Source organism: Lithobates pipiens, unplaced genomic scaffold, assembly GCF_037356315.1.
Source record: "Lithobates pipiens isolate NorthernLeopardFrog02 unplaced genomic scaffold, aLitPip1_a1.2 Scaffold_8, whole genome shotgun sequence".
Lineage (NCBI taxonomy): Eukaryota > Metazoa > Chordata > Amphibia > Anura > Ranidae > Lithobates > Lithobates pipiens.
In genome coordinates this window covers 585,337,800-585,349,101 of record NW_027507903.1, presented here as the reverse complement: position 1 = coordinate 585,349,101, position 11,302 = coordinate 585,337,800, and the positions used below count along the sequence as shown (strand labels likewise).

The following is an 11,302-nucleotide window of genomic DNA, read 5'->3' as shown; positions in this document are numbered from 1 at the left end:
TGCTCTGTGAAATTGATATGGGCTCAACAAAATACTAAATAAAATACCAGGCCATTATCTAAAATAAATCTTATCATTGAGCTTCCTTCAACAAATGGGCACTTTGTCCAGCATTGCTTTCTTGCTGCTGCAAGACTTCTCTCTGCCAGATCGCAGGTCTGAAGATGGAGCAGGTAGGTATTTAATGCCCAGTAGGTGTCATTGACTGTGGACCCTGCTCTGGTTGAGGTCTGAATGGCAGAGTATCTCCACTTAGGTCCACCAACCCAATAAAAGTTATTTATACTGGCTCCGGGGGATAGGGGGAAATGCCCCCTCTGCCACCCAGCCCAGTACTCCTCTTGGCCATCTGCTGATGGTATGAGACACAAAAAGGAGATTTATGCTACAGAAAGGTATACACTGTGTTACAAACAGAATACCCCTATATACACATGAAAAAGAATGTCATCATTGTGACCAAACAGGAAGCAATGTCACAATTATTTGGCAGTTAGACACTTGACGGGACAACAACAGTTTTTTTTTTTCTGTTTCAGACAGTATCACATTACATTTTCCTTAGCAGACAACAAGCCGGTCGATTGTATATTACAAGACTGTGTCACTTCAGTGTCCTTTGGCAAGTGATGTTTCTTTGTAGCACCAAACTTTTTGCAAAATATGACGTCTCCTTTTGGGGAGCAGCTGATACATAGAGGACAATTGTTGTGTGGTTTTGTAAAAAAAAAAAATATATAAAAAGAAAAATTAAAAAAACCTAAGGATGTTGTCTACACACCAAGATATCATTCTAATATCTGCTTTTATTTAGTCGCAATACGTTATGCCTTTTGACTAAATTAAAGCATCTGTAGAACATTCCCATCCATATAGCCCTAGCACCATATAGGTCAATCACCGTAAGGAGTACAGTTAAGAATCTTCTCTCCTTAGATGATGGAGTCCAGAAGATGAGGAAAATAGTGTTCTAATCAGGTCCGTTCCTTGTCATCGCTTGCTCAGAGAATATTTTCTTCAGTTGGGCCACCTCAGCTGAAAGTGAGGCAAGTTGGGATCTCAAGTCGGTGCTCTCTGAGGCTTGTGCCGGTATCCCATCTTGCCCCTGCCCGTTCCACCGTCCCCGTTGACAGAGCATTGGCTGCTGGGCAAATCCTGGGGCCACTTCTGAAGCATAACTGTTTATTTCTCTTGCCATAGGTGGTGCAGGATGAGGCACCTCCTCCCCCGGTGCACAGGCCTTAAACCGCAACTTGTGTGGAAGGCTTCTGTAAGGATCAGGAAGAGTCTCAAGCCTTCCTCGAGGATTCTCTACAGTCTCTCCACCAACAGCTCCATAATAATTTATACTTGTAGGCTGCAATGGTTGGGGTTCTGGTTCGGGGCCTCTGTCCTCAAAGAAAACCGGGCTTCCGACACTAGGGGTGGAAAAGCCAGAGTCTTCTGAGTGTGGCATTGGTGGTGGAGGGTTAGGAGGAGGAGGCTCGTGTAGATTGCATGGTGGGGCATAAGTTCCCCGAGCCTCCTCGCATGGATCACGTACCAGGCCAAAGCGGAAACGGAGAGCAAGAAGCTCAGCCCGCAGCCTTGCATTCTCCTCAAGCAGTGCAATGACACGTCCCTCTAGGGCTAGATCACCTGCGCGGCGCTTCTCCCTCGAACGCTTGGCAGCCTCATTGTTCTTGCGTCGTTTATCCCAATAATTGTCATCTTTCCTTTCATCTGGTGTAAACTCACGTCGCCTTCGAAGATTTGAAGAAGAAGGTGAAGAACTGGGGGAGGAAGAAGAGCTTCGGCGACCAAGGAGGGAACGGGCAAGGAGGAGGCCAGAGCCGGACAGAAGAGATCCAGTGGAGGCACCATCGTCAACCTGCTGGTTCTGCGGAGCAGGGCCATAAGGCTCCAGTGTAGGAGGGGCCTGGTGAGCAGAAGTGTCCTCCGAGGCAGAACAAGGCATAGGCCCATTCATGTTAGGGTGGGGGGAGAGGGCTGGAGGGGAGAGGTCACTGAGCTGCGCCAGGATTGTGTGCGTCTGGAGGTCAGAAGAGGATAACTGTCCTGAGAAAAACAAAAGAGGAAATTAGTCATTTGCTGATATTGCAGGCAGAACTAATGGGCATTGTTCTGCTTTTGTTAAGGGCATGAAACACATGAAAACGTAATATTTCAGACGTCCACACCTAGAGGTAAAAATCTGCATGCTTAACAAATATCTACTATATAACATTAAAAGAAAACTAACATGTTTAATAATTTAAATAGACTAAGAAACACTGGTTTCTTTACTTAACCAGTCTAAACCCTTGTACACACGGTTGGAGATTCCAACAACCAAATCCGTCGGAGTAATTCCGACGGATTAATTCCGGAAGAGGTCCAGAAGTGATGTTGCATACACACGGTCGGACTAAGTTGTCGGAAAATCTGATTGTACATAACGTGATGACGTTATTTCGTTACGACGGGACTACGTTCAGGCTAGTAGCCAATAGCTTTGGTCTAGGAATTTGATCTGAGCATGCGTGGTACTTTGTCCGTCGGAGTAGGCTACACATGATCGGAGTATGTCCGATCGGAGCATTTTGTGGGAAAATTTTACCGGCAAGTTGGAAAAGTTGGTCCGTCGGATATTCCGATGGAAACAGTCCGATGCAGACCACACACAGTCGGAATATCCTACAAAACGGTCCAATAGGAAACATTCCATCGGAATCTCCGACCGTGTGTACAAGGGCTAACAATACAAAGGCACTGCTCCAGATAGGTCCACCTATACTCTAGCCCCCATATCCACACAAAAAGGTGCAACCACAGAAACTTCAGAAGGATAGTTGGATTACCGCACACTAATGTATGGAAGATCCAACATTTTTATTGAGGTAATTCATTCGTGAAATGACATCACAGCTACTCAGGGTAAAGAACAGACATTGACATGTCTCAAGCTATAAGGGTTTAATCATACTCATATGATAAAGCTCTTGTAGAGTGAAACATGTCAATGCCTGTTTCTTACCTTAAGTAGCTGTGATGTACTCTTACTGATGCATTACCTCAATAAAATGTTTGGATTTTCCATACATTAGCATGCAGTCATCCACCTATCCTTCTGAAGTCAACAAACCAGTTACTTGTCACTGCTTCCTTCATTGAACAAATGTCACAACTGATAACAGGGAATGATCATTTCCATATCTGAAAATCCTCCTCCATACTGCACTACAGAAGCTGTCTGCCATGTCAGTTCCTTTAACAGATACCCATCATCATTAACAGGGAAAGCAGAAAAAAATGATATAGTTATTCGATTTGGGAATGTTCCCAAATGCTGCACCCATATGACCATAGCTCCCAACTGTCCCTGATTTCGAGGGACTGTCCCTGATTTGGAACAAAGTCCCTCTTTCCTCCTCAATTGTCCCTCATTTGGAAGTGTTTTCCAGTGCTAAACCTTTCATCCCATTTCTAAATTTCTGCATTTGTAAATTTCAAAAGCCAATATAAAGGAATAGTAGCGATTAAAAAAGTACTTGTGGGTTTAACTAATCATTTCTAATTTTTGTATAATTCTCCTTTTAGGGGGTGGGTCCTATGCCTACATACACTTGCTGATAGGTGTCCCTCGATACCATTTCAAAAAGAGGTATGATATGAATGAGTCTCTGTTATGTAGTGATTTCATTTTTCCCACTCATTTTGATGTATTTTTTGTTCTCTGAACTTTATAAGACTAATACAATAAGACTGACCTAAAAATAAAAAAGATAATGTTTTTCATTTCCCAACCAAATCCTACCAAAACATTTTCTTAGTTCTGGATAGATTTGTAACCTTTAACTTTTTTTTTTTTTTGCAATTTTCTGTGACACCACTAGGGGGACTTCCCCCACTTCCTGTCATGTCACCAGGACAGGAAATAAAGAGAATGTGTCACCATGCTAACAAAGGCAGCAGTAAAACCTGACAGGTTACCTTCATAATGTTCTCCACTATACTAAAGATAAGCGGTTACGTTTATGTCCTTATCTGCCTGACACACTGCATTAAACAGGTTGCATAAGCACAATGTCAACAGACGGTTAGCTAAGCATTAGTGCTCATGCACACAGACGTTTTAAAAAACTGGCTGCAAAGCTAGCTCTGACACCTGGAAAAATCGGCGTTAAAAACGTGATTTTTACCGTGTTTTGCATTGGCGTTTTTGTGCATTTTTTAGCGTTAGCGTTAAGTAGCGTTTTTTAAAGAAACACATCTCTTGGCTATAGCACTCCCAAATTTCCCACAATGCCACAGAAAACAAAGAAAATATGTTACGCGTTTATGCGCGTTTTTGCACGTTTTTCCGCGATTCGCGTTTTTACAGCTCTAGCTCCGGGGCACGGAACGCACTGGTCCTGGGTTTTTTTTACAGCTTAAAAACGCCAATGCCATTTTCAGCTCAAAAACGCCTAGGTGGGCATGAAGCCATAGACTAACATGGACAGCCGTTTTTTAAGCAGCAAAAAAAAAAAGCTCAAAAGCTCAAAAAAGCGGCTGTAAAAACGTCCGTGTGCATGAGGCCTTAGTAGAACATATTTATTTTGAATATGTCATTTGTCACTTTTTTAATGTACATTATTTTATTCAGCTAGGATACTTTATTTGTCCATAATACCTATTTTCCAGAACTAAGACAAAGAATTGTTAAATCAATAATAAACTAGCAAGGTACGTGTGTACAGGCAAAGCACTTTGACTATATACAATCAACCCTGGTGGCCAGCAAAATAGTGTCTGTCGCATGTCTATTGAATGTAACCATCCCTTGTGACAACAATAAAAGTGATTTAAAAATAAATAAATTTAAGCAACAGTGCAAAAATAAAAATAAAAGAAATTATTCATTTAAAAAAAATTATTTAAAGTGCCCCCTCCATGCTAACACGCAAAGGCAAACACGCACGTAGATCGCGCACGCGTGCAAACAGCGATCGTCCCACACATGCGAGGTATCGCTACAAACATCACATCATAAGCAATAATTCTAGTACCAGACCTTCTCTGTAAATCTAAAGTGATAACCTGTAAAGGCTTTTAAAGCGTCGCCTATGGATAGCAAAGTATACGTTGTTTGTCGCCGTTGCGCGGGCCTACACAATTTTAAATCGTGTCATGTTTGGTATCTATTTACTCAGCGTAACATCATCTTTTATATATTACAAAACAATTAGATTATGTATTGTGATTTTTTTGCATAGAAATTCTATAAAGTGTATTTTTTCCTAAAAATTGCGGTTAAAAAAACGCTGCGCAAATACCCTGTGACATAAAAAAATTGCAAAACCCACCAACTTATTCTCTAGGGGCTCTGCTTTAAAAACATTTCTAATGTTTGGGGGTTCTAAGTAATAATCTAGAAAAAAAAAATGATTGTTAAGTGTAAATAAAAAGTTCTAGAAAAGGTCTGGTCTTCAAGTGGGTATAAAAAGGTAAATACATTTGAAAAAATAGACTTATTTGTGTAGAGCAGTGGTCTCCAAACTGCATCCCAGGGGCCAGATTTGGTCCTTTGTTTTTTTTTTGTTTTTTTTATTCTGCCTTGGGACACTATTTCATCCACTGATACCAACAATGAGGCATTATTCCCCCACTGACACCAATCATGGGGCACAATTCCTCTCACTGACCCCAAGGATGGGGCACAATTTCTCCCAATGACACCAATGATGGGGCACTTTTTTCCCCACTGATGTCAGTAACTTTTCTACTCCCAGTGGCCACAATCTGACCCCCCTAAAGTTTGAAGGACTTGTTTAAAAAGTTTGAAGACCCCTGGTGTAGACGACCAGTGAAGAAGTGAAGAGGAGGTATAATGGTTTTGGTGGCGGTGGAGATCAGCTTTAAGGAGCTATAATATATTTATTATTACCATTTGCGCCTAAAGTTGGTACTAGCATAAACTAGAGTAGGAACCACATTTAGAGGCACCTTGAAGCTTTGTGTTTCTTTTGTATATATGTTTTAAAGTTATGCAACTGAGATCTCTGGTTTTATCACATCACAAAGGTATGCAACTGCGACCTCTGGTGTAAGCCCTTGTACACAGGGTCGGACATTTCGACAACCAAATCCGGCAGATTTTGTCCGACGGATTTTGTCCAAAACAGTTGCATACACACAGTCAGACAAAGTTGTCAGAAAATCCGATCGTACTTAACGTGATGACGTTATTTCGTTGGGACTACGTTCAGGCTAGTAGCCAATAGCTTTGGTCTAGGAATTTGATCTGAGCATGCGTGGCACTTTGTCCGATCGGAATTCTCTACACATGATCGGACAAAGTCCGATCGGATCATGTTGTCGGAAAATTTTATAGACAAGTTGGAAAACTTGGTCCATCGGATACTCCGATGCAAACAGTCCGATGGAGCCCACACACTGTCGGATTATGCGACAACACGGTCCTATCGGACATTGTCCATCGGAATATCTGACCGTGTGTACAAGGGCTTCGAGAATTTTGCCTTCATCTTCTTGCCCAGATATCATTTTGACAGACACATCCCTTTAAGGAGATTCGTATTACCTTAGCTAGTAGTAGTCGCCTTCAACTGGCCTTGTTCAATAATGTTAAAGCTGTTCCGTAGTGTATCCAAGTCAATTCTTCAGTTCTAAGGAGTTGAAGGAAGATACCCCATTATATCGACACGGGTAGCACAGTCACTTTAATCCAATCATCATAGAAAGTTTCAAGGCAGGCGTTGCTTGTCCAAGAACTTCCTGACACCAATGATGGGATTATGTAACTAGGACAGGGGAGTTTCACAACCTTCACACCTCCTGTATCGTTCTTGGACAACCAACAACCACACATTTCATGGTGTTTGGATAAGGGGTGGGGTAATAAATGTTGGGGTATCTACTCGGCATGCGTTAGACCTAGAATTGAAGAAATGGCTTCACGCCTCCTGTACCGTTCTAGGACAACCAACAGCTACACATTTCATGGTGATTGGATAAGGGGTGGGGTAATAAATGTTGGGGTATCTACTCGGCACGCGTTAGACCTAGAACTGAAGAAATGGCTTCACGCCTCCTGTACCGTTCTTGGACAACCAACAGCTACACATTTCATGGTGATTGGATAAGGGGTTGGGGTATCTTCTCGGCACGTGTTAGACTTAGAACTGAAGAAATGGCTTGGAGAAGCTTCAAAACATCTTCAATAATACAGAATAAATCAAGCTGAAAGTGACTACAAGACATACCAAGATCTAGATCAATGAGAACCTTCACAGGTCTTCACATTTCCTTGTTTCCAACAAACACCAGTTCATTAGTGAAAATATCTTCCAGAATCCATTGATAACAGGCGTGTCCTCACCGCCCCACATACCTCGGAGGGTTGGCCCGTGAGCCTGCACGCTCAATTTTATCCGGTTATTGCTGTGTAACTTTCTTGGAAAGCAAAACTGCTAAATCTCGCCTTAAGAGACACTCAACCCAAGGTGTCTAAACGCAGAAACGCAAAGGAACTTGCAGAGACATGTACGGAAAGCCCTTACTATACAGGTCTACACACATGACCTAGTTGGTTAGATACGAGTGGGAGACAAACTGCTTATACAGTATTAATAACTCAATGATCATAACACACACAAATTACCATAAATATTTAAACAACTCCAAGTAACAGCAAACAGTGAAAAGTTAAACACCATTTTATTGTAGTCTTGATCTCTACACACCAAGGCCCCATTCACACCAACTGATTCGAAATTGCGAGCAGAATTGGCATGGTTGCGCTACAATCATGGCAAAACGTGCAAAGCGAAATTTGGGTGCCATTCATTCTTAACCCTCGTTCACGTCAATGTGGTTTGTCATGCAATTTGACATTTCAAAATCACATAACAAGTTGCACCCAATTTTCGGCAATTGAAACGTTCAAATCGTTGCGACTCAAGTCGCAGCGACTTTGTAAAAGGTCCCTGCACTACTTTTCTGTGATTTCATTATGACTTGTATTGACTTCTGTTAAATAAAGTCGCAAGCCGCAATGAAATCGCAGATCCAAATCGCACTGATCTGCGGCTTTGAGGTCGCGCTGAAGTAGCGCGATTTCAAAGCCGCACTGGCGTCAACCAGGGCTTAATGGCACCCCATATGCTAAGTTATTTCGCCATGATTGTTGTGCACTATAAGTGCATAGCAAACACAGCAAAATGCACATGAAAAAAAACGCAACTCTCGTTGCCCAAAATGGTGAATGAGCTTCTATTGTGCAATATATGCCCATAGAGCAGCCCATTTAAGTGAAATATCACGCAATATTTCACGTGTGTGTGTGTGTGTGTGTCATGCATAGGGCAGCCCATTAAATTGACACCAGTGTGAATGCGGCCTTAAAGCTGAGCTCTAGGTAGAGATAAAAGACACAAAAGAATGCAGCTCTGTAATCTATAAACTTTGGATAGAGTAAGGGAGGGTTATAACCCCTGTATTTTTTTCCCCACCATCTGTGTCCCATTGGGGAGATTTCCCTTCACTTCCTGTCCCATAGCCAAAACAGGAAGTGAGAGGAAATCCCTGCAAAGTGAGGGAATCCTTGGTTGTCACCAGAACTAGTGTCCACATTGGAATATTACTGTTTTGGTGACAACCCACAATTTGGGATTTTCTTTCACTTTCACTCTTGGTGATAATGACAAACAGAACAAATAGAGGGAGTGAATCTCCCTATTAGGGATGAAGAACAATAAAAACCCGACAGGTCTTCTAATCCCTAATTAAGTACCTGATTGTGGCCTGGTGTCAGCTTCTTGCAGCTGCTATACAGTAGAGCTGGAGAGAGAGTAGAAGAAGCAGCACAAGGCAATATGCATGCTGATAGGAGAAAAGAGCAGAGTGACAGAGAGATGAGCATATCATCGTGCAGCTTCTCTTTTCACGGCCCACTCACAGACTGGGGGGCAGGACTAGGAAGAGGGTTAAATGATACTGATGATTACACTGAGGACATCTAGTGGCAGAGAATAGCACTGCATGGGAAAATCTCTGGATTTAAGGCGAATATTGCAGCAAAAGTGTTTCTAAGTGATCATTCCTAAATACAGTAAATCCTCTGAACCAATCAGAATTCATCTTGTGCTGCCCAGGCTTCATCGGAGAGCATATTGACTGGTTTCTAAGCATTAAAGGTTGCAAGCGTTGCGTCATGAATGCGAAACGTCTGCGTGCCACATGTCATTGTCCTATTGATTCTCAAGTATCAGTCATGTGTTATTCTGGAACCTGAAGTGTCACAGTACCATTGATTGGTAGTCACATGGAAAGTATCAGTGTAGGTTCCTGAATACATTATGAAGATTTTGTAATTTAAGTAGATGTTTTGTGGCCCCAAATTGCTGACTCTCAACATGTCCTTTTTTGCTCTCTATGGGTTCTATGGTATACCTTTACCACTGTTTTCCTATATATTATCTACTCATTGTCATTATCCTACCTGACAGTGTGTGACATAACAATGTAACAATGTGCTGTGCATAGAGTGTCAGCTTATAAGAACCCTAGTCTACCAATACTGCTTTGCCCTGAGGCTGCACAGGATCAAATACCTCCCATCTAGTCTCTTTATGTACTAGATTGCCAGCTCTTGAGGCAAGAACTCTTATCTCCCTGTACTCTTGTTTTGGCAATGGCAAGCCAACATCAATGCCCCCCCCCCCCCCCCTTCCCTTTTTTTGTGGTATGTAAATAAGAGTGTCAGCTCTTGGTATCAGGATTATAACTGGCTATTTCCTTATAGACCATCATCACCAAGCAATCAAGAGTGCTTGCAGGAAGAACACTAAGACCACTTCTCAGTCTTCATGTATTAAACGGTCAGCTCTGCAGGGCAGCATTCACATGTGTCAGTACTTTGTCTAGACAGTAATGCTTTTCCCTGGCTGTATGCTTTCTGTAAAGTGTTAGCTCTTCAGAACAGTACACCCATACAGGGCTGCTTGTCATACTGTGTCATGTCGCTGAATTATGCAGGGCTGTAAATACAATGTGATAACAGAAAGTGCTGACCGACTCCAGACAAAAACTTCCTGTGTGTTAGAGTGTCAGCTCTTCAGTTCTGTTTGCCCTAAAATATTCACTACTTCTGGTATTTAGAATCTGAGCTTTTGGGGCTACAGCCTAGTATTTTGTATGAGATCGATATCTGTATTCAAGTGTTAGCTCTTCAGGACAGTACTGCCTCTATTATAATCTCCTATGTTTCCATTATTCAAAAGACCTGAGCTTGTGAGCCTTCTTCTGTATTAGAGTGTCAGCTCTTCAGGACAGTAGACTCTACAGTACCATCACTCTTATAATCTCTTCTGTAAAACCTTTCTCTCAATTAGAGCGTCAGCTCCTCAGCCCAGTAGACCCCTGTACTGTCTCCCATTTCCCAGAATCTGATTAGAAAGAGCGCATGTTTCCTTGTCCAAAGCTTCCTAGAGTGTCAGCTCTCCAGCCCAGAATGCTCCATGCCCCCCTTCCTCCCTAATGACTGTGTAGATCCCGTGCCCTGATCGCTCTGTATTAGAGTGTCAGCTCTGCAGCACACAGCCCAGGACGTGGAACGGCCGCCTTCCCCGGTATCCGACCCTCCTCCTCCCCCCCATACTGTACCTGTGTGCCGGCCAGGTATCCGGTGTGTGGCCGCTGATCTCCCCTGATCGGGCTCAGGCTCTTCCCATAACCGGCAATGCTGCTGTCTGTCCGCCGTCCCCTCCGCACTGTACACTGTGTGTATATAGAGAGAGGAGAGAAGGGAGAGGAGAGGAGAGAGAGGAGAGAGAGAGGAGAGTCTTCTCCGCCTGCCCCGGAGTTCACATCAGGCTAAGCGTTCACCTTACTTCACCCTCCTACTACTCCGTCCTGTGCGAGGTGCCAGCCTCCTCTATGTCCCTTCCCTTCCCCCTACTATGGCTCCCCCCCCCACCATCCATCCATCCATCCATCCATCCACCCACCCCCCTACCCCTCCCTTCATCCATCCATCCATCCCTCCATCCATCCATCCCCTACTACTCCGTCCTGTGCGAGGTGCCAGCCTCCTCTATGTCCCTTCCCTTCCCCCTACTATGACTCCTCCTCCACCATCCATCCATCCATCCATCCACCCACCCACCTACCCCTCCCTTCATCCATCCATCCATCCATCCCTCAATCCATCCATCCCCTACTACTCCGTCCTGTGCGAGGTGCCAGCCTCCTCTATGTCCCTTCCCTTCCCCCTACTATGGCTCCTCCCCCACCATCCATCCATCCATCCATCCATCCA

At 43.4% G+C, this 11,302-nt stretch overlaps 1 protein-coding gene across 2 annotated transcripts; it reads right to left on the bottom strand.

The window, feature by feature from the left end:
* Nucleotides 1-501: 501 nt before the first annotated feature.
* LOC143961174 (uncharacterized) lies at nt 502-10,932 on the bottom strand. Of its 2 annotated transcripts, none has more exons than XM_077470385.1 (2): nt 10,648-10,932; nt 502-2,058 (listed from the first exon to the last, which is right to left on the bottom strand). In XM_077470385.1, the coding sequence occupies exon 2, from the start codon at nt 1,967-1,969 to the stop codon at nt 971-973; it is 999 nt and encodes a 332-aa protein (XP_077326511.1). In that variant the 5' UTR covers nt 1,970-2,058; nt 10,648-10,932; the 3' UTR covers nt 502-970. The 2 variants fall into 2 exon arrangements, with proteins under 2 accessions (XP_077326511.1, XP_077326512.1); XM_077470386.1 differs by having other exon boundaries at nt 502-2,053.
* Nucleotides 10,933-11,302: the final 370 nt, after the last annotated feature.